Here is a 20,729-nt window from a genome sequence, read left to right as displayed (position 1 = left end):
AGGGGAAAAAAAGCAAAAAGTAAATTAATAATAAGAGGTTTTAAGGGAAACAGAGTGAGTAAAATACAGGATTATGAGTAAAAAATGTTTTTTATATTAACTTTGAACATGCTGAACACACTTGTTTGCTTCTGACAGTCAAACTTTGCATTTAGTTGCTTTTTTAAATACACAAATTACTGTTTAACTGTTTTCCTGGTTAAATCTCACTCCTGTGTGTTGTATTGTGCCCTGAGTGGATAAACAGTTAATGTTCCCACAACTTTGAATTAAAGTTTTTAATCACACACCAGAATATCCAGTCATATAATCAACCTCTTAATAACCAATCCAACCACTTCCACTGTTAAAATATAGCTTTATTAGTTTTATTATAACACAGTCGTAGCACTTTTGCAGACAATGTTAATCATGGAAAGGAGGGACGTTCACCTCTCTCTCACACACGCTGTAAACAGACACACAAATTAATGAATGAACGAACGTTTGGACACCAAAATAAAAACCGATATCTCTTCTGGATTGTGTCTAACCTTCCCGGAAATATGTTTCCATGCCACAGAGAACAAAAACAGGTCAGTTAAAGTGTAAGACGGGTGAACAACATCAATCACTACACAATGAGGAAAAGTCAAGGAAAGGTATATTTTGCTGTTAAAGTATTAGACCACGAGGAGATCAAATAAATGCCCAGTCTTTCCTCTCACTCCTCTTGATTTTCAGTTGAACCATTAGATCATAACTGTAAATCAACAACACTGACTAATGTATTATCTCAGATAATAACTGCAGAACATCTCTCTCCTCGAGGCAGCCACAGCTCACATCAGCCAAGACTCAGTATATTACAGCAATATCACGAGTTGTTATAAAGCCTTATTGCAGCACAGTTAGTTTGAATGCAGCATACGGACAAAAACTCTTCAGCCAATGACTTGTGATGCTTGAGGAGTTTTGCATATCTAAGTACAGAGAAATCATTTTGAAGTGTTTGAAAAAAAGTCAAAGACAAAAGTACCAGACTGAGAAAACTGAAGACGAAGCCACAGGAGAGACTCTATATGTAGCAGCGAGTTACTCAGCTAACAGCTTAGTAATGATAACACATGAGTCAGAGTGAGCTTTTCTCACTAACAATAGTCACATTCAACTTGTTCTACTCGACCTCATTTTTAAGTATGATGGATATCAGGGTGAATGAAAGAGGAAGTCAGTTTTTATAAAGAAAATAATGCTCTCAGTAACACACAGTAGTTTGGTCCCACTGAAAGGGAAGCACATTAAGTTTTCTCACAACAGTTCAAATCATGGCACTTTCATTTTGTAGCACAACTACAAATTTGCCACCAAACTTTAAATTTGCTCTAAAATCAGTTTGGTTAAAGTTATTTTGGTTAGAATAAGTTTTAGTTGTGGTTTCTGTTGCTTTAATTTCACAGTACTTTGGGCACATACAGTTAGCTAAATGGTTTATTTTAGGTAATTATTGCTAAGAATTCACTGTGAGAACAGTGCCAAAGTTTGACCTATCTTTTGGCTATTTCCTCCTAGTATGACTAAACCTCACAGCTTTTTTTTTTTGTGCATTTGTCATATTTTTTCCCTTCTTGAAATACACACCAAAGAACCTCCCACTCCTTTGTCATTTTAAAATATAATTTGAGAAGAGAAAAGCTGTAATCTCTGTTAAAATCAACATCACATGCATGCTGAAGCCGTGGAGTCCAAGGAAACACTGGCAAAACTGATTTGCTGGCACAGAATACAGGGCGCCCTGTAAAATGTCAGTTCCTCCTCTTTTCAAGCTTTACTGTACCTCCCTGCAGTAGAAGGGAGCAGACTACAGTGTGTGAGCATGATACTGATATGGTTAGTCTTGTTTCTCACAGATCTGTGGAAACTCCTTGTAGATCTGCTGTACAATTAGCTTATCCATCTGTTTCGCTGTGGCGCTCCCTTCGTCCTCTCCCGGATCGTCCTCCTCCCCGAGGATCCTCTGCAGCGCCCCCTGCAGGTCGGAGAGCCGGTGCTGGTGCTCCAGGTAGTCCGTCGAGCGCATTATTGAGTGCATGAGGGAGAGATACTCCATCCGCAGCTTAACACAGGGAAGAGGGAAGAAAGGGAGAGGAGGATAAAGACATTTTGGGGAAATACAGTTATTGGCTTTCTTGTCAAGAGTTAGATGAGAAGATCAATAGGTCTCTCTTATCTGTCTGTTTAATATGAAGCCAGAGTTTTAAAAAAATGTCTCAAAAAGATGCACAACCACAATGTTGATTTTACACTTTAAACAAACAATATATTACATGTTAATCAGTGAGCTTTAGGGGTGTTGGTAGACAGGTTTTGTTGTCTTCGGACAGAACCAGGCCAGCTGTTTCCCCTTCTTTGTGCTAAGCTGACCGGCTTCTCTCTCCAGCTTCATATTTAGCAGAGAGACAATGTGGTGTTGAAGCTTTTATCTGAACTCTCAGCACAAAAGCAAAAAAAAAAAAGGTGTTTCCCAAAATGTCAAACTATTCCTTTAAAGGCTGAGAAGTGCGTCCAGGTCTCACCTTGTCCCCAGGTGAAAGGTCCGATATTTGCCGAACAGCGATGTCAATCATCACCATCATGTCAGTGCGGTAGAAGATGTCAGCGGTCTCTCGGCTGGCAAAAACATCCTGCAGAAACTTGAGCACTGAGTGCGGTGCGGGTGGGTTGTGTTTGAACATACAGACGGGGTCGTCTGGAGAGGAGAGGAGAAAAAGAGAATAATGGTGTAAAATAGTAAAAAAGTGAGAGAACTCTGAGAATGGATGTAAAAAAATGTGAAATAAAAGTATTTTACCGCCTCTGTTCAGAAGCAGCAGAACTTTCTCCGACAGAATCTTGACATTTTTCTTCTTCAGCTCCTCCATGATCACATTGTTACTGGGTGCTGGGTGACGTAGATATGCAGCACAAAAAATGTATTTATTGTAAAATGATAAACTGTACTCATAGACGTTATAAGGCAGACATTTTGACTTGTCATAGTGAAAAGCACAGGGCCATGGAAATATAAACCTAAATGAAATGGAGCCATCATTCATGTTGTTAATCACACTCGTACAAACAAATTTGTTCTCAAAATGGATGTATGAGTGAGTTAAGAACATTTGTGGCATTCATCAATTTTCTCTCTTTTTTTAAGCATCTAACTTCACATCAAAGCATTCCCTCTTTATTTCTGTCACAGCACAGAGCTGCTCTGATGATATTTTTGCTTGAATCATATTTTCTAATTGTTTCGGGTCTCCTACTGTCACCCCTAAATTAGTTATGTGTTTGTCTTCTGATTCTTCTGAAAGCGGGACTTGAAGTTGTTTGTTTTTACTCTTTAGGAATAAAACTCGCCCACAGACGGAGCAGAACATGGAGCCTTATATGGCAATTTTAGGGGCGTGGATTATGCTAATGATTCCATCTCACGAATGTGCACCTCCTCATGAACAGGTGCCATTCATCAGGCTGAGACAAGCGATTTGTGACAAGTTCGGGCAGTTAAGAGAGTTTGTTGAATCCCACGTAGGATTTTCTTATCTTCCTCTTATTGCTTTGTGCAAGAACAAATATAAGAGAAAAATAATAAAACATTCATGCATGAGGCCCAATGTCTACTGAGGCTGCTCTCACCTGTGTGGTGCAGGTTGAAAGCCAGCAGGAGGTTCAGGAAGATGTCAGGCAGCTGCTCTGTGGGATCAGAGGGAAGTCCGTCCTCCACCACACCCAGCAGGAACTGAACAAAGTCAGCATTCAAGTGTTCTGAAAGCAGAAAGGGAGAGAGATTATGTCTTATTTACAGCATGCAGTATCCTTTCGATGCATGCATGTCAGATATATTTTAAAATAAGATAACGTGGAAAATGCATCGCCATGAAGCTAAACACAAAGTTGTTTTTAACTGTTTTAGAAGAAGCAGCTGTTTTTGTGGGCATAATTTTATATGAAAAGGAACAGTATACGTATGTGCAGAAATGTTGCTATACAATGGCAGCATCAAACACTGTATAGGCCTGAATATAAGATAATGTATTATTCTAAAGTATTACTACATACTATTACACGTTAACATCAATAGAGATCCTCTTTGAATGAGTGTACGGCTGTGACAGCGGCTCCTGCAGAGATTGATGCATTATGGGTTGTGTGTATGTCTTAATGTTGCTCGGCTGGCGAGTGTCTCCAAGTCCATTTATAGTGAGTCTGTCAGCACTAAAAGTTAGCTGATTTTAAACTGCAGGAGTTTCTGAAGGCTCATGTAATGTGTTTTTCTGCAACAGACAAATTCATGACAAATGAAAACAACATCTGAAAACGAGCTGATTCAGCCCGTGCTGTGTTTCTACACAGCACGGGCTGAATCAGCCAAGAATTATTGCTGTCACAGATGATGAGGAGCTCAAAATGACTAACTGAAGGCAAAAAAAAAGGAAACGCTTCCAAGAGTCTGACTGGAGAGAGTGTGAGTGTGTGACTGATAGACAAGATACTCAAATGTGGGATTTATATTCTGCTTTAATTTCACTTTTGTGAGAGAAAAGGCTTAAAAAGGATGAGGACTCTTTTCTCCTTGGATTAATAATATTTCAGGGAAACTATCCCAACGTGATGAATGTGGAAGTGTGTTGTATCCTCTAAAGGATTTCTTTCCAAACACAGCTGTTGGAAAACGTCTTACAGTCGGGCCAATGCAATAATATCGGCAAGACTTCTCTTACCGTAGTGATGATATGGCACCTGTTCGCCCATTGAGAATATCATAGTAAGTACCAAGGCTGTGTAACACATCTTCTGGTGCTCTGAGGAAAGAAAAAACACAAGTAAAACTGGAGTAATTATGGTTACATTTGACTTGTGGATCACTCGTGAACAATATGGAGAGAAAAAAAAACAAGAGGAGGAGGTGAAAAGGAGATGTTTTCACCTTGTGTGTCAGTCTGTAAGTCTCTGGCCAGTTCCATGGCGAGGATGGAGTTGAGGAGGGTGGAGATGAGAGCAGCATCCAGGCTGCACATCGCCCCAAACACCTTGAGCAGCAGCAGCCGCAATAACACACGATGCTCCTGTACAGTCACATGATGGCAACAGTGAGCCAACGCCATCCAAATACTATCAGTGTAATGATGCAAGTTCAACATCCAGACTAAAAACCGCAAGAAGCTTTGCATAGAAGAGTATGTAATCAGCATCTTAAACACAGATTGTTTTTTTTAAGTACAGTATCTTAAAAATAACATACTTAGTTATTGATGTCTTACCATCTGATAATATGACACCAGAGAAAGCACATTCTCACAGTGGTTGGCTTTGCACATCCTCTTACACACCTCTGGATCTGCATCAGTCTGAGAAAAGAAAAAACAGCAATGATGTGCAGTAATAACTTCATAACTACGTAAGTGCATTTTCAGCTGTGGTCCCTGGACACACCAGAGGATTATAGAGCCCATTAAGAGCTCATGTGGACATCCCAGCCCTGATTTGAGGTTTGGTCGGGACGAACTGCCAGCAAAGAATATTTGGCAGGCTGAAGAGTTTACAGACTCAGTCTTTAAGCACACTGTTGGATTTGTAAACTCGTCTGAGCTGGTCTGATCCTATCAAACATGTCTAGTATTTAGAGCAGGATCTGGATGGGTCCTGTGGACAGATTATAGATTCAGAGAGGAAACATTTGATAATATATTAAATGATAATTCAGTGATATTAACTTGGAAACTCCCTAATATCTTTCCAGCTCTTTCCAGGCACAACTTTACCCAAATCCTCTTGGGTTTCCTCTTTTTTTTTCCATTTTAATACATAATGACTCATGTTGGATCACAAGAGTTGTTGTGACCTAATATCAGTGACCTGTGATTTATCAGAAGCGTAACCTCAGTTACCCAGTTTTGTGTTGATGTCCTTTTCTCATCTTGCCTCATGACCCAGTGAGAGCACATTTATGAAATCTGTCTTTATGTGGGTGATACAGTCAATCAGGATGTTACAAGCCTTCTAACACACTGAATCCATCAGAAGACAGACGCCTTGCAGTGAGTTATAGCTCGCTGCATCATACCAGTATCTTCAGCAGCTCCTCCAGATAGCAGGAGATGAGAGCGTGGTCTTCATGGAGCGCCCAGCTCCGCTGCTGGGAGTCGTCCCGGTGACGGACGAGGTCGCTGAAGATCACCTCCAGACGCTGTTCGTCATGACACACCTGCCCCTGCGGCAGCGCTGCACCCAAATCCTACAAAGACAAGAGACCACATGTAGCTCTTTCAAAGCTACAGCTTAACTTACCAAGTGCAAATATATTTTATAAGTGTGTAAAATTGTTAAACATTCCTTGTCCATTCATGGAACCACAAGCATTTTAAATTTAATTTAGACTTTTAGGAAGGTGTGTGCTTATAACTTTCACTGACATTGAACATTTTTCTCACTGATACAAACATTAATTGATAACTGCATTAATTGATTTTTTGGCCACAACAAGCTGGTGAGAGTGAACCAAAACAGTAACGTTACAAACTGTGAGACAAAAACGATCTGAAAGACACTAAAAAATAGATGAGGTGGCGACCGTCGCTGCTATTGACCCCTTTCATATTACACTTATTAAAAAGATACTGCAGGTTCACATTTTTCCAAGTCTACCTTAAAATACTTACATGCATGTACATTGACATTGTTTGGTCACTCTACTTGGTCCTGCTGTCCATACAGGATATATCCCCACAAAATCTACAGTTCTTGTTCTTTGCAAAAATGCTAAAGTCAGACATATTAAGTGGAATTTTGTGCTAAAAACTTAAAAAAGATAAAAAGATTTTTAAAAAAAAACTCAAAAAATGTGAACCTATCTTTTAATTTTATCCACTGTTAACATGAAAATATCAATTGAGCAGCTTTAAAAGGACAATACCAGTGTTTTTGAAGTTTGTGCTCTTCTGCTCTGCATCATGGTGTCTGTGTGCAAAGCTTGTTTTCTCTGCTATTCTCTATCATTCATTTTAAAAGTATTAAAAATACTGTATACAGGCTTGAAAATGATCCGATGCACAACCCTCAATTTTGCTTTGTTTAAGACTTTGTTTTATCGTAATTTTGGTGAGCCAATGGTGAGTGTTTCACGTCTACAAGCACACTGAGGAAGCTTCTAACCACCAGCATAGCAGCATGTGTGCCCGGATGTGCCATCTAAATCTCAAGCAATAAATAGTTAATTAACAGTGTTGTGAGCTGATGAGCAGCTGGTCTTGCTGGTGTAAATATACTGTATTTCAGACTGAACAGGATATAACAGACCACCTATTGACTGTACTGTTGTCAGTGTTTTTCTTCTTCTAATGTTTCATGAGTCAGTTTTTCTGGGAAAAGATGGCCCACCCACTTTTGTATTGGCACACACAAAATACAGTTTCTGCTTCTGCCTCTGCTTCTAACTAGACCATGCGGAGTATTTAAAGCTCTTTAAAACACAGATGCAGATGCAAATAAAACTGTTCATCCGTACCTGTTTACATTACACACTGCCCACTGTCAACCACCTTATACGCAGAAGAAGAAGCAGAAATGTCTGGCAGGAAACACTCAGGAGTTAATTTTAAGCTTGGTTTGACACTGCAGGTTTCACGTTTAAAAACAGGAAATGAGTGAATTATATTTACTGTCCCCTCTGTTTCAAAAGGACTCTGAGAAATGTCAGCTAAATGCAGACTGAGCTGTAACTCTAAACGACACTGGTATTCTCCTTTAAGCTGGCGAGGGTGCTGAATCCACATGATGTAATGAAAACAAATCTGACCTTGCTCTCCACCAGCGAGAGGAGAACTTGCTCCAAATCAGAGGAGGCTTGAGGTAAGGCGGTCTGCAGATGGCCGACCACCACGCCGACGGCGACCCGCGACAGCCCGTAACTCAAGCCCGTGTTCTTCCGTACCAGCTCGATCAATTCGGCCCCAATAGTCATGGAAACCGGCTCGGAGGTAGTGGGGCTGCCAGGAGGGCTTTCAGCAACAGAGGGGGGGGCAACAGGCCACTCACTCTCCGGCTGGTCCTCTACAGCGAGCTGTAAAGTGGGGGTGGGCTGTGGAGGCTGCGGAGCGGGGCTCTTCTTCGCTGGAGCTGGCTGAGGAGGGGAGTCAGAGGGCAGTATGCTTAAGAGCGGTGCAGGGGGCTTCACACGGGATGGCACTGGGGGAGGGGGGGTGCTGGAAACACTCGGCAGACTGACATCAGAGGAGACCAGTGAGTGGGAGGAGCCGGACTCTATAGAGGTGGTGCTGATAGAGAGGGAGGGGCCTGGAGACGGAGGAAGAGAGGACACTCTGGAGGGGACCTCCGGCTCTGCTGAGAGGGACACAGAGAGAGAGAGAGAGAGAGAGAGAGAGAGAGAGAGAGAGAGAGAGCTCCAGTTACAGAGAGAAGAGAGAACGGGAATGACATGACTAAGAATAGAGTATGTTTGTGAAGTGTAGAGCTGCAGCAGGTAGCATCAGCAAAACACCGTCTACAGTAACACTGTAATATGGTTGTAAGTAATAAGTCCGTGCTGCTGCTCACTAACCTGGACGCCGGCTGTTTCGCTGTTTCTCGGGGGGAGGAGGGGTGATCGGAGCCGCACGTCGAGGCTGAGGAGGCACCTGCAGGAGAAGACACAGGCAAGACTGGATTACCAACCGAGCAAAGTGGGCAACTGACCCCCAGAGAAAAGCCCCAGGTCCACTAATTTCAAATTTGTCACAGAAAAGTAAAATATCAACAAAGGCAAGTCCAGCATTATTGCCTTAAAAAATATGGTTTTAAGAGCGGTTAACACTTTAGTTTATATTGTGCTCATATGGTGCATATTTTTACATAAGTTTGCGTTTAATCAAAGTTACCACAAAGTAATTGGCACACAGGATATCCGGGGCAGGAAATATCATTACAGCATAGAAGTACCGGTTGGTTTCTGGACAAATAATGAAGTTATCATGTACAGCAGTGATTCCCACCCAAAACTAAATTTAAATAATAGAAACTATGATTTGGTAAATACACATATCTGTGTTTAGGAGGAAAATAAATAGGATTACAATTTGGTGCGAGGCAGATTTTGAGTATATTAATTATTCTCATAATAATAAACCACCAGCTACAACAGGCTGACTGCAGAGGATGCACCAACAAACCAACCTCAGTCAGTCGTAACACCTGAACAACACACACTGGGACTGAGAGAATTCAAATTAGATAGATAGATAAAAGAAAGTTATAATAGACGACATATGTGTGGATCATTTGATGTTGATCACTCACATATTGTTTGGATATAATAACTTTGTTCTGGGAAATGTAAAATGTTGCAACACATACGAGGCTATAAAGTCCATACGAGTTGTATGGCACTGTATCTATATAATTTCTGTAAAGAAAAGTGTAATGGGAGGCAACAGATACTTGATTAAAATACTGTTAATAACAAGTAAAAAAAAAGCTATTACAAGAAACTGGGGGAAAAGAAAGACCACCGGCTGACAACTGTTGAAGAAATCTTCCTAATGGAAAAACTGACACAAATGTTGAGACTGCAAGAAGCTCAAATGGAATAAAAATGGGCAAAATGGGCTTTATATAAGGCTCAAATAGCAACATGGAAATGGAGCTGCAAAAAAACTCATCAACAGGACTGTCTGAAAAAAATAAATTTCCAAAACTGTCTGTTTTTGTTTGGTTTCTTTAAGTAGAAAAAAAGTAATGGATAACTGTTTTGAATGTGCAGCTTTGAGTGATAATAATAATAATAATAAAAGCATTGTCTTGTATTATCTCTTATATCATAGTAATAATAATTACTAAATACTACAATAGTTCAAATGCAAACTTGACCAAACTGACTGAAAGGAGAACCTGAACTGAAAAACAAGAGTCTAAACACTGAATCGGATCACAATGTCTTGTATAAGAAAAACAACTGCAGCCTTGATTAGTAGTGCTCAGTGGCATCCAGTGTAAAATCCATTTCAATTAACACATTTGGAGAATGACCATTAGTGTGGATGAAAGGGTACTTAGTACTACTGTGTGCTCTGGACTTAATGAGAACCTGGACCGGTGACATACACAGGGGGCTGGTGTTAATCCGGTCATAGAAGCAAGAGTTACAAAAATGAAATTCACTACATTTAGCACAGTTTGGTGGCATATTGTGTGTTTTTGTGTGTGTGTGTGTGCACTGTGTGACTGTGTAACCTGATAAAACCCCTGCTCTGCTTGCATATTGTCCATGCTTCCTGATATTGGCACGCTTCCCTGTCGTCCGTAGTCTCGGTTAAGGCCATTGGGTGGAGGAGGGGTCTGACTGAGAGATATGTCACTGCTGGAAGATGGGAGGCCTTGTTTATGACCGGAGGAAGAGGAACTCCGTCGTGCAAGAGTCTCCTTTCTGTGATGGATCAGCTTCCTGTAACAGAGAGGGATCGAGGATTCATATGCAACGAAATATGGATTCGCTATCTGACTATTTCAAGTTGTGTTTTTTTGGGTTTTTTTAACACTCACTGTAGAACATCTCGCTGCTCCAGATTGTATTTGCCTCCGTTTTTTAAGGCCACGTTATGGATGCCTTCGATCGCTCTGTCAATAGACTGCAACACCTCATCCTGCTCTGGAGCCTGGCAGACAGAAAGCGGAAAAAAGAAAAAAAAAAAAAGAAGAGATGAACAAATTAAATATTCATCCACATGGCAGCATGCATAATTATTAAACTTTAAACTAAATTGTGGCTTAGGGACATGCATGACTGGAGGCAGAAAAAAAAAACAAAAACAAAACTAGGACAGTTATCTAACAAAAACAGCCTTTTAAGCAGTGTCGCACGTGCTCAGTGAGGCCTCAGATTCAGCCTCATTAAACCTCCACAGCCAATGTCATTAACAACAGGAGAGAGCATTCCTATCCTGTCAGTGTGTGAGCCTGTGATTTTAGGAAAATACATGCTACGACTAGTTCACTGTAAGTCTGGATCCTTGGAAGAAGGAGTCAGTTCAGTGTGGAGTAAATGTGGGTGTGACTGGAAGCAAAAAGCAAAAGCTGTGTAGAAAGGAGCAGCACCTATAAAACAAAGAGGAGAAGGCTGGTTGACAGTGATTATTGATAACAGAATAAAGAAATAGAAATAGGAGCAGATGGTTTTAATTGGAGCAGAAACGATTTACTGTCTTTCTGTCCCATCTTATTCTGTCTCATCCTGTCCTGTCATGTCCCATCCTTTCCTGTCCTATCTCCTCTCTGTCGCAGTGAGCAGCTGCAGTGCAGAAGGCCATGTCCCTCTACATAATGCAACCCTTCCAATAATTTATGGGTTCTTCTGCAAGCATGCATTTTTTCCCCCATTGACAATAATCAGCAGCCAGCTTCAACACGGCCTGCACTGCAGCACATATATACAGTTACACGGGAACTGTCTCTCTCTATCCCATCAATTCAACCCTTACTACGCATTCACTATCTCAGGATGCGACACACAGTCGTCGTATATGTCCACTGAGAGAAAAACAGACAGTCAGCTGAGTCAGAAAGTGCTGTTCACCTGTATTTTTTCGATGTATGAAGCGGGGATGTAGCCGGTTTCCCCCGAGCTGCAGCGGGACCCCAGCCACCAGTGTTTGTTGCTCCTCTCCAGGATTAGGAAGCTTTCTCCGGCCGAGAAGTGCAGCGAGTTGGGCTCCGCTGATCGGAAGGCGTACAGAGAGCGGTACATGCTTCACAAAACACTTTAACACGCCGAAATGACTCGAAACAGATGGACAACCGCTGTCGGAAGATAAGGAGTCTCCGAGTGGAAAGACTTGCTCTGTTGGAGGCGGTTTATAGAGGCTACGAAGGCATGGCCCCGGCGGATCGCTGCTGTCTATTTACAATGTAGCCCGGATCACCTGACCCGAGAGCTGCCAGTGAACGCCGCAGAGGGGCGCTGCTGTTCCCTGAACGCAACACGCCCCCAGACACCTTAATCAAAGGCAGAGCTCTTAATGACCTTTGATCCCTTAAATTAGTGAGATTATCCTCCTTTTTTTACGGTTATAATACTGTTTTAAATGTGACATTCTTTGTATAATTTCAATATTCATAACTTTAAAAACAATCCATGGTTATTTGTGTTTATATTAATTGTATATAGTAAAAATGCCATTCATATTTTCAAATTTTCAGTTGTACCCTGATCACTGAACATAAGCTTATGATGACATGAGTCTATGAATAATAGAGCCTTTCAGTCCCATTGTACTCATAACTCAGAATATGTTTACAGTGCAAACTCCATTAAAAATGTAAAAGGCTAATTATTGCACACTGAACAACTACACATGAGCTTTTTATAATGACATGTACAGTTGACAAGTTATATAGAAGTCTATAGAGGTCCATTTAGCCACATTTTAATACAGCACATGTAAACAAACTATATTGTATTAGTACAGTATTACACACTAACCAGCTAAAGGCTCATTATGAAAATATGTTCAATTTATAATTAAAGATTCTCATTATATTTATAACACAGCATCTGTACAAACTCCATTAAAATTTAAAAATGGTGACTGTTTGACTGTGACTAAGCTCATTATAGCATATACAGTTAATGAGTTATACGTAGACTGTGATGAGTTAAAGCTGAATGCAGACCTGTTTTAAAGCCTCCATTCAGTCACACTGTAAGCAAATTATGTCTTATCTATATATGATTAGAAAGTCAAACCAAAAATAATGCACACATTTTTTTCACACAGTCATGCAGAGCTCAATATAAGACACAGGCCACAATATGAGCGGCAGAACAGAAGATAAATAGGTCTACCGAACAAAATATGAAAAATTAAAAAAAAAAAAAAAAAAAATCAGTAAAACCGAGGTTAACACAGTTATTGTAAAAGCTCAACTTGTACAGTTTTACTACATATTAATACTAATCTGAATATGCTAAATTGATAGAAATTCTAAAAAAAAAAATAATTAAATTTTATTTATTTTATTTATTTATTTTTTAAATATTTATTTATTTAATTTTTTTTTAAAGCTTAAAGCTTTTTGACCAGAAATCGTTCGATTTTGCGTCATACAACACCGGAAACGGTAGGCTGGTGTTACATAGAAATCCTTCCCCCTGCTGTCACTGGTTGCTTAACAGTCAACATGGCCGCTGCGATTTGTGCGAGACTCCTCCTGCAGAGATCAACTCAGGGTCCTCTCTTCTCCTCCAGAGCTGTACCTGCTTTCTCAAGGTAACGTAGATTTATCAGATTAATTTCGGCTGAAGGATTAAACTCAGGTCGATGAAATAATTGGCCGATATTTCCCCTCTGTGTGAAGCCTGAGAGACGAGCACAGCAAAGTCATGTTATTATGAAACACTGGCATTATTATACAAGTTTTTGTTATGTTGCATTCTAGAGTAAATAATGTTTTTAATACCATTATTCCAAGAAAAAACAAACTCGGTAATTTTCTGTGGATCACTGTGAGTCATAACTGCCTTATTATTAGACCTGCAACTAACCGTCATTTTTATTATCGATTAATCACACTATTATTATCCTTTAATATCCTTTCAAAATAAATTGGTAATAACTGACTAATCACAAGGTCTAGAAAATGACAGAAAAATAGTGAAGAACGCCACACTTATACAAAATTAAAAACAACTGAAAACAAGAAAATCTTCACATTTGAGAAACTTGGCCCTTTTACCTGATAAATGACTTAAACAATTAATTGATTATCAAAATTGTTAATTTACTGTTTATTTTAATGTTAATAAAGTAATGAGAGCTAGAGACCACACTTTACATATAATAAATACATTTAGAGACCACAGTTAACCGATACAACAGTTCTCTCAGAGATCAGGTGCAAAGTCTGACCTCTCCACCTGGCTTTAAAATGTGTGGTGATCCTTATGATGTACGGTATTCGTCATTATTTACACAGAAGGACTGATACTTCACTCTGTGTGAGAATTTTTTTGATCATTTTTTTCGTTCCTCCTCACTAGTTTATTCAGATTCATAATGTTTTGTGTAGAGACAGTAGCAGTGAGAACATGAGTACAATCATAAGTCTTTTGTCTGTCTGTTAATTCAATGTTATACTGGATGTTGCCTTGTTTAATGTTATTTTTTATAGATTATTCTTACATGAGGGAACGTGATGTTTAATCCAGCAGCATCCTGCTCACATGTGTTTAAAAGCAAACTTGACATTTGTATTGTAATGTGAGTGTGTCTTTACTCCTGTTGATTTATGTTCATGGTTCAGTTGAGGTTAATTCATGGTTTTAAAAAAACAATAATGAAAGATTCCCTTTTGGACCAAACCTTGTTCAGGCTGTTTGCCGTCAGACAGCATCTCTGTCTCCATCTGGTGGAGTTATTTGTTACATTAACGTTGTCTTCAGGTCACTTCACCTCTCCAGTCCACTGCTGATGAAACAGCAGCTGACAAGAAGGTGCAGAGCATCACATCCCAGAAACAGAGAATTGCTGATCTTGCTTGTGGTTTTTTGTAAAACTCAGGGAGATAAACTGTGAGAATGTGCTAAAATTTGCCCTGACTCCTGAGGCAAGCAGACATGTTTGTTCCTTGGCTGCCTCCTTTCTGTAGAAGCAGGCGTTAAAGCCTCTGGCTGTCGGCCCTGTCAGTAGGTTGGCATTAGATTTCTGGCTTTTAAACAAGGCCATATGGCAACAGCTCTGCTGTGCAGCCTGATTTTTGTGAAATATAAAGTCATGGTCCAATCAATGCATAATTACATAATTTTTCAGGTCACAAGCAATTCTTTACAATAACAATTATGACAATAATAATAATAGAAAACCATCAGTCTTCTATACTTAATATGGTATTGGATGTAACTAGGTTTATCTGTCTTTTGTTCCAGCCCATTTCTGTCTCGTGGTCATCGACTGGGTCCCAGTGATGATGAGATGTACCAGCGTACCACAGTGTCCGTCATGCAGAAGGAGCCGGACAGCGGGGTCATGATCAACAGCTACAGTTCCCGAGGATTCAACATCGACGGCAACAAAGTGTTTGGGCCGTGCGCTGTGTTGCCTCCTGCTATCCTGCAGTGGAATGTAAGATAAATATTCACAAGTCTTAGTTTCTGGTCGCATGTGCTGCTTTGTTTGTAGTTTAGAAACTATCTGTGTTTCTCCGTAGGTTGGCAGTTATAAAGACATCACAGAAGAAAGCGTGTCACTTTTCCACATGCTTGAACCCAGAATAGGTAAAAATGAAAACATAATTTGTGGCATCTCTTACAAAAAGTAAGACCATATCCTGATGAATATTATTTGTCTTATTTTCTCACTTATGCAGAGATTCTTGTGCTGGGCACAGGCGCACGACTTGAACGAATTAATCCCTCAGTGTTGGCGCTACTGAAGAAAAAAGGCATTGCTGTGGAGGTGCAAGACACGGTAAAGTACACCCACTGTAGAGAGTGCATATACCCTTCCTGTGACTGTAAAAAGTAATTGAGCCCTCTGTTTTTCTTTTTTCAGCCAAATGCATGTGCCACCTTCAACTTCCTGACTAGTGAGCGAAGAATAGCAGCTGCTGGTCTGATCCCTCCACCGATCAGCACAGCTCTGGACGTGACAAAGGAATAGGTGTTCTGATGTGAACAGAAACTAGAACTGTTTCCTGCAGATAGAGGTTACACGTCCATGAATGATCTCAGGCCTGTGTGATGGTTATTTTTCTTCTGCATCAAGCTCCCAAAGAAACAAACTTACTGATGTCCAGCTCCGATATTTGGTTATTTTTATTGATCCGCTGCCAGTTTTAGATCCTGCTCAAATGTTTGACAATAGTTTTATGTAATAATGTTGTTGGTTCTCCGGCTACCATTTCAAGAACTCAAAATGTAGTTTGTACATAAACATAACAGCAGTGTTAAAATGTGTGTTTGCACATTCAGGTGAATGTAGTCAAGTGTGGACACCAGTGATGCAGAATTAAACTGTAATTAAGTGTCACTGTTTTCTTGTATATAAGCACAAGTGTATAAAATATGTATTTAAATGATTTACATGCAAACAAACACCAACTCATGTGTCGTGTGTTTTTCCTGCATAGTATATTTGTATATATGTAAAATCTAAATGCATCTTTATCATTTTAAATAGACACAAGGAAGAGTGGCTGCTGTCTTTGAAAGGCATCTGTATATAAAAAAGTAAACATGTATACATGTGAATATGTTCCAGCCGTCTACCCGAGGTGGCAGTGGTGACTGTCCTTCATTTAGATAAGCCTCTTAAATCTGTGCGTCTGTCTGTCCTCGGCTTCCAGCAGGGCGGCCACCAGAGAGCTGTGTGTGCAGGATATGACATAATTCAGTGGCTTTGTCCTTCTCACATATAAGCTCCATAGATAAGAGAATCCACAAATCCTCTACACATCACTGTGAATCATCTCTAATCATCTGCCTTCTTGCCACGGGCACAGTGTCGTTGTCACGCATATGCAGGCTGCCGTGGGATTACTTTCACCTGCTGCTGCTGTAGTAGTCGCACTGATTGAAGCTTAAAGGGAAAAAAATAAGCAGCATTTCCAATCAAACTGGTGCCGGTGTCCATATAAAGAAAAATAATAAAGTAATTGTAATTTCAGTTTCAAAAGTGGGCTGTAATTTCCAGACAAATGTAAGAGGACTTCCTCTATTCCACTAATGATTGTCACAGTCAGTGTACCTGAGATCTTATTTTGTTGGTATAAGCAATAAAAACTACAGAATAATTAGAGATATGAATTTCTTATAGTCAAACCTAAAGGATTGACAAAAGACAAAGATGCTTTCAAAACTTTTACTCAACAACATCATGTTTTACAGAATTTTACAAAGGGGGGGAATTATAGCAAACAAATTAAGAGGTAAAAACAGATGTTCAACATTTACATAGCACACTCACTGACCCTACACACTACATAACACTTCACAGCTGTGCAGTATAATCATCCATTATGTCATTATGGCCTTCCAGCTGTTGAATCATTTGGTCCTGGAGTTCCTGATGTCACTGGTCCTTATGAAAGTCTTCCTCAGTCGTCGTCAGAGTTGTATGACTGGTGTCTCTCTGATCCTCCGAGGCAGAGTTCTGCTCCTGTGATCCGGTGGTACATGTCCTTGATGTCCTCGCATTCAGTCTCAAAGTGGTCGGTGGCATCATACGAACGAGACACAAAAATCTAGTGAAGACAGAGGAGAGAGGAGAAATCTGTCACTCAGACTGAACCCACCACACTCCAAACCCTTTTTATTTTATTTTATTTGTAGAGAAAATATTTTGGAAGAAACCCTTCATTACCTGACTCTTTTTTCCATCTTCGTTGGGAACTAGCTGGTTGCTGACTGAGACAAACCTGGATTCAACATGATGACAGGACATCCAGTCAGATAAATCACCATAATTTCACTGATTCATCCATGAAAAAATAAACAATTAAATTAAGCCTACTTTACTAGTATAACCTACTTTTGCATGATGGGCTCGAGAAGCTCCAGGCCAGGCTGCACCTCTTTCTCTGGGTTGCTGGTTTCTACGGTTGTGCTCACTGTGGCGATGTACATCCCATCTGAGGCCACATTGTGAGCATAGGACACTACAGATATGAAAATGTCTGCATGGACAAAAAAAAGGGGTAGTCTGTGAATAATAATCAATTTTTCATTGTTAAAATTCAACCAAAATCGTTTATTACCAAAGAATATGTGAACTACATTACATGCAAACACATATATGTCTTATAATATGATGTGCACGTTAATCACTTTGAACAAAATCATTGGCCAAATTAATAAATGTTCATTTTAATCTGGTAATAACAATATGATCTCATGTAAACACCGGAAATAAACCTGTTATGTATCTGTGAGAGTCAAAAATACCTGACTTCCTGTTGAGTTGTGTTTGAGGGATGATGATTTGACAGGAGTTTGCCTCGTGGGTGTTTTTAACTGGATGGTTTAACAAACAGATGACCCGTATGACACGTCCCACTTTCCTCACTCGATTGGGAACGTAGCTGGGATCACAGATCAGCTGTTTGCAGTGGAACAGCTGTTAAAGAGAGAAAAATGAGGAGTCATTATGTGCACTTCAACACCACTGGACATGTTCTCAAATTCCTCCTGACTTCTACCTAAATCCACTTACCTTCCCCTCAGATTTCACAGCTTTCACTTTGCCGTTGTCCATCACAATCTCATCCACTGCTCTGTTCAACAAGAAAGTTCCTCCGTACTCTGCACTCAGTCTGAAACACACAGAAGCCGGTTGAATAAAATGCACTGATGAAAAAAATCTAACTGGAGCTGTTTTTAGAGAGTATTCAGAGAGAAATCTGAGTCATTTCTTTCTTTCAGTTAATCTACATGAATATTATCTACAATACAGTACTGATATGTTTTTCAGTGTGACCTGGCAAATCCCTGCGGTAGTTCGCCCAGCCCGTACACTGGGTAGATGTACGGGCTGGTGTTGTGGCGTGCCAGAGACTCAGAGTACAGCTTGATCCGTTTGATGGTCTCCACACAGGGCTGGTCCAGGTAACTACAGGGACACCAGGAGAGAGTTTGGATTATCTGTGATTATTTAAGTACCCCTCCACTCAAAAATGTGTTTTTCTTCTTGTTTCTACAGTGTAATGTTTAACTTTACTGTACAAAATTATGTATGTGCAGAGTTTGACACTAGAGGGCTGTTTTCACATTCATCCGCTAAAGTTTTGTGGAGGGGATCTTTGATCTTAGTCGTATCTGGTTTGCATCAGTTCTTTTGACTGACCTCTCAGTGCTGTGTAAGGCGATGGCGTGACCTGTGAACTCTATGACATCCAGTCCAAGGTCAAAGCGACAGAAGAGGTCTCGTGTGGTCGTTTTGTCAGGATCTACGTCCTGGTAGGTCCGAGGGTTTCTCGCATCAAAGTTGAGGGCAAAGAGCAGCAACTTCCTGAACCTTCTCTTGTCAAACATGCCCATCAGATCTGAAATATATGTTTTTTTTTAAACATTTTTTTAAAAAGGGGATACAAATCTGCAAGGAAAAATATCTTTAAAAATTACATCTCATCTTGACAGGCTACCTGAAGCATGGGCTTCTTCCTCTGTGGCAGGGACTTTGTGCACTTTGCCTGCTTTGTATATGTAGCTGCCTTCAATGAGTCTGAAGTCCAGATATCGAGTAACATCAGTATGCACCAAGATTTTAACCAGCTGACCTAAACACACACAACATATGACTCATGTACAGTAAAAAAAATCCTACTACTGTATGAACTGCACTTCAGATGAACAACATAAGCCTCTTACCATTGGCAAGAAAAAATTTGGGGATAAGATCAACATTCCACTCTTTTCCACGGCCCATAGATTTAGCAGGACCTCGAACCTTAAAGTTTTTGTACAGCTGCAAATAAAATCAAACAAATCAAACAATCACAATATAACATCATCCTTTTTTATGATAGAGGAAATATGCATGACTGCTGATGTGTTACCTCCTCAAGGGGAGAAAGACATGCACTCTCTCCTCCATAGTAAGGATTCTTGTCAATGTGAAGAACCTTTTTCCCACTTTGTGACATCAAACCAGAAAGGATACATTCCTGAGAAAAACAGGGTTCAGTTAGCGGGTCGAATGGTGTCAGCAGTTGTTACTCAGATCAGGACAAGCACAATGATTTGATGTCATTTAATGTCTCTAAATCCCTTTAACAGCCAACAGGAGCTCAGTAGGTCTACATAGAGATGTGTAAATTGTGGTATTAACACTTATATGATAAAAGGGAGAACAGCTGAGGGAGTAAAGAACTGGTCATTCAGTATATTTGTCTCTCTGAATAATTTGATGATGGTAATGGATAAGATGTTGATTGTCCTGAAGGGTAATTCATTTCTTAGCACCTACAAACTCATGGGACTCCTTTTAATCATAGTTAAAACTTTAGGCGTTTGTAAAATTGAAGTTGTGGTGAAGTAAATTTGTGTCTCTGGTGAGCAGAATTTGGGTTCTGGTATAAATTACATCAGTTGTGATGAAAGCACAAAAATTATCTCTTTGTATTTAGAATAAAAACATAAATCTTAACAATTATCTACATGCAGACTCCACAAAAAACTACACCTCCTTATTTTGCGGGGCTACAACTCTTTTGTAGCTATAGATTCCAGTTACTGAACTGAATGGTCCTCAGAGTGAACTGACTTTTTTTTTTTTCATATGCCTCAAACTATCTTACAACAAACACAAGTTTTCTTACCTTTAGTCCAGTTCCCAGCACTATAATATCATACTCCTGCATCTTATCAGCCTCTCCACTCATTTCTCAGTTTCTCAGTCTTGCAGCCTGTTGCAGTGTTGTGAGTGTGTGAGTGTGTGTGTGGGCATGTGCATGTATATCACAGAGAGAAAAACAGGTATGACGATAAGTGACAGTAATTGCTTTGTGTTCATCTTTGCAGTAATCCTCTTAAGACTGGCACTCTTCTGTGTGTGTGTGTGTGTGTGTGTGTGTGTGTGTGTGTGTGTGTGTGTGTGTGTGTGTGTGCGTGCGTGTGTGTGTGCACCAGATATTCCTCATGTTGTGGGGACACAAATCTGTTTACACATTCACATGCGGGGACTCGCCTCCCTTTTGGTGACAAACAGCAGGTCCAGATAACGTCAATC

The 20,729-nt window shown here is 40.1% G+C and overlaps 3 protein-coding genes across 4 annotated transcripts; 1 reads left to right on the top strand and 2 right to left on the bottom strand.

Annotated features, from left to right (window-relative positions):
* Positions 1-338: 338 nt before the first annotated feature.
* Positions 339-12,004, bottom strand: LOC137181519 (NCK-interacting protein with SH3 domain-like). 2 transcript variants are annotated; one of them, XM_067587287.1, is made up of 13 exons: positions 11,585-12,004; positions 10,555-10,667; positions 10,246-10,456; positions 8,579-8,654; positions 7,817-8,361; positions 6,086-6,256; positions 5,283-5,369; positions 4,949-5,087; positions 4,743-4,823; positions 3,658-3,786; positions 2,831-2,920; positions 2,556-2,728; positions 339-2,095 (listed from the first exon to the last, which is right to left on the bottom strand). In XM_067587287.1, exons 1-13 carry the CDS (start codon positions 11,753-11,755, stop codon positions 1,871-1,873), a joined length of 2,211 nt encoding a protein of 736 aa, XP_067443388.1. In that variant the 5' UTR covers positions 11,756-12,004; the 3' UTR covers positions 339-1,870. The 2 variants fall into 2 exon arrangements, with proteins under 2 accessions (XP_067443388.1, XP_067443389.1); XM_067587288.1 differs by having other exon boundaries at positions 7,817-8,358; positions 11,585-11,994.
* A 1,147-nt stretch (positions 12,005-13,151) lies between these two features.
* Positions 13,152-16,105, top strand: ndufaf3 (NADH:ubiquinone oxidoreductase complex assembly factor). The gene is made up of 5 exons (XM_067587281.1): positions 13,152-13,277; positions 14,933-15,128; positions 15,214-15,280; positions 15,373-15,473; positions 15,558-16,105. The coding sequence occupies exons 1-5, from the start codon at positions 13,189-13,191 to the stop codon at positions 15,663-15,665; spliced, it is 561 nt and encodes a 186-aa protein (XP_067443382.1). The 5' UTR covers positions 13,152-13,188; the 3' UTR covers positions 15,666-16,105.
* A 746-nt stretch (positions 16,106-16,851) lies between these two features.
* Positions 16,852-20,526, bottom strand: zgc:112334 (uncharacterized protein LOC619199 homolog). The gene is made up of 11 exons (XM_067588589.1): positions 20,320-20,526; positions 19,558-19,665; positions 19,370-19,466; positions 19,144-19,278; positions 18,846-19,044; positions 18,480-18,611; positions 18,216-18,315; positions 17,948-18,119; positions 17,535-17,679; positions 17,367-17,421; positions 16,852-17,247 (listed from the first exon to the last, which is right to left on the bottom strand). The coding sequence occupies exons 1-11, from the start codon at positions 20,380-20,382 to the stop codon at positions 17,101-17,103; spliced, it is 1,353 nt and encodes a 450-aa protein (XP_067444690.1). The 5' UTR covers positions 20,383-20,526; the 3' UTR covers positions 16,852-17,100.
* Positions 20,527-20,729: the final 203 nt, after the last annotated feature.

The sequence above is a fragment of the Thunnus thynnus genome, chromosome 4, assembly GCF_963924715.1.
Source record: "Thunnus thynnus chromosome 4, fThuThy2.1, whole genome shotgun sequence".
NCBI classification, from domain to species: domain Eukaryota; kingdom Metazoa; phylum Chordata; class Actinopteri; order Scombriformes; family Scombridae; genus Thunnus; species Thunnus thynnus.
Note: the sequence above shows the minus strand (reverse complement) of the source record. Positions and strands in the feature narration are given on the sequence as shown.

Bases quoted from the DNA above. Each gene is read 5' to 3' on its own strand.
- LOC137181519 (XM_067587287.1), bottom strand. From the start codon at position 11,755: ATGTACCGCTCTCTGTACGCCTTCCGATCAGCGGAGCCCAACTCGCTG. The intron at 5,370-6,085 runs GTATGATGCAGC...TTCTTTTCTCAG, and splicing joins AGGAGCTGCTGAAGATACTG to ACTGATGCAGATCCAGAGGT. The intron at 2,921-3,657 runs GTGAGAGCAGCC...TACGTCACCCAG, and splicing joins TTTCAACCTGCACCACACAG to CACCCAGTAACAATGTGATC.
- ndufaf3 (XM_067587281.1), top strand. From the start codon at position 13,189: ATGGCCGCTGCGATTTGTGCGAGACTCCTCCTGCAGAGATCAACTCAG. The intron at 13,278-14,932 runs GTAACGTAGATT...CTTTTGTTCCAG, and splicing joins GCTGTACCTGCTTTCTCAAG to CCCATTTCTGTCTCGTGGTC. The intron at 15,281-15,372 runs GTAAAAATGAAA...TCACTTATGCAG, and splicing joins CATGCTTGAACCCAGAATAG to AGATTCTTGTGCTGGGCACA.
- zgc:112334 (XM_067588589.1), bottom strand. From the start codon at position 20,382: ATGAGTGGAGAGGCTGATAAGATGCAGGAGTATGATATTATAGTGCTG. The intron at 19,279-19,369 runs GTAAGAGGCTTA...GTGTGTGTTTAG, and splicing joins CAAATTTTTTCTTGCCAATG to GTCAGCTGGTTAAAATCTTG. The intron at 17,422-17,534 runs GTAGGTTATACT...TGTTGAATCCAG, and splicing joins CTCGAGCCCATCATGCAAAA to GTTTGTCTCAGTCAGCAACC.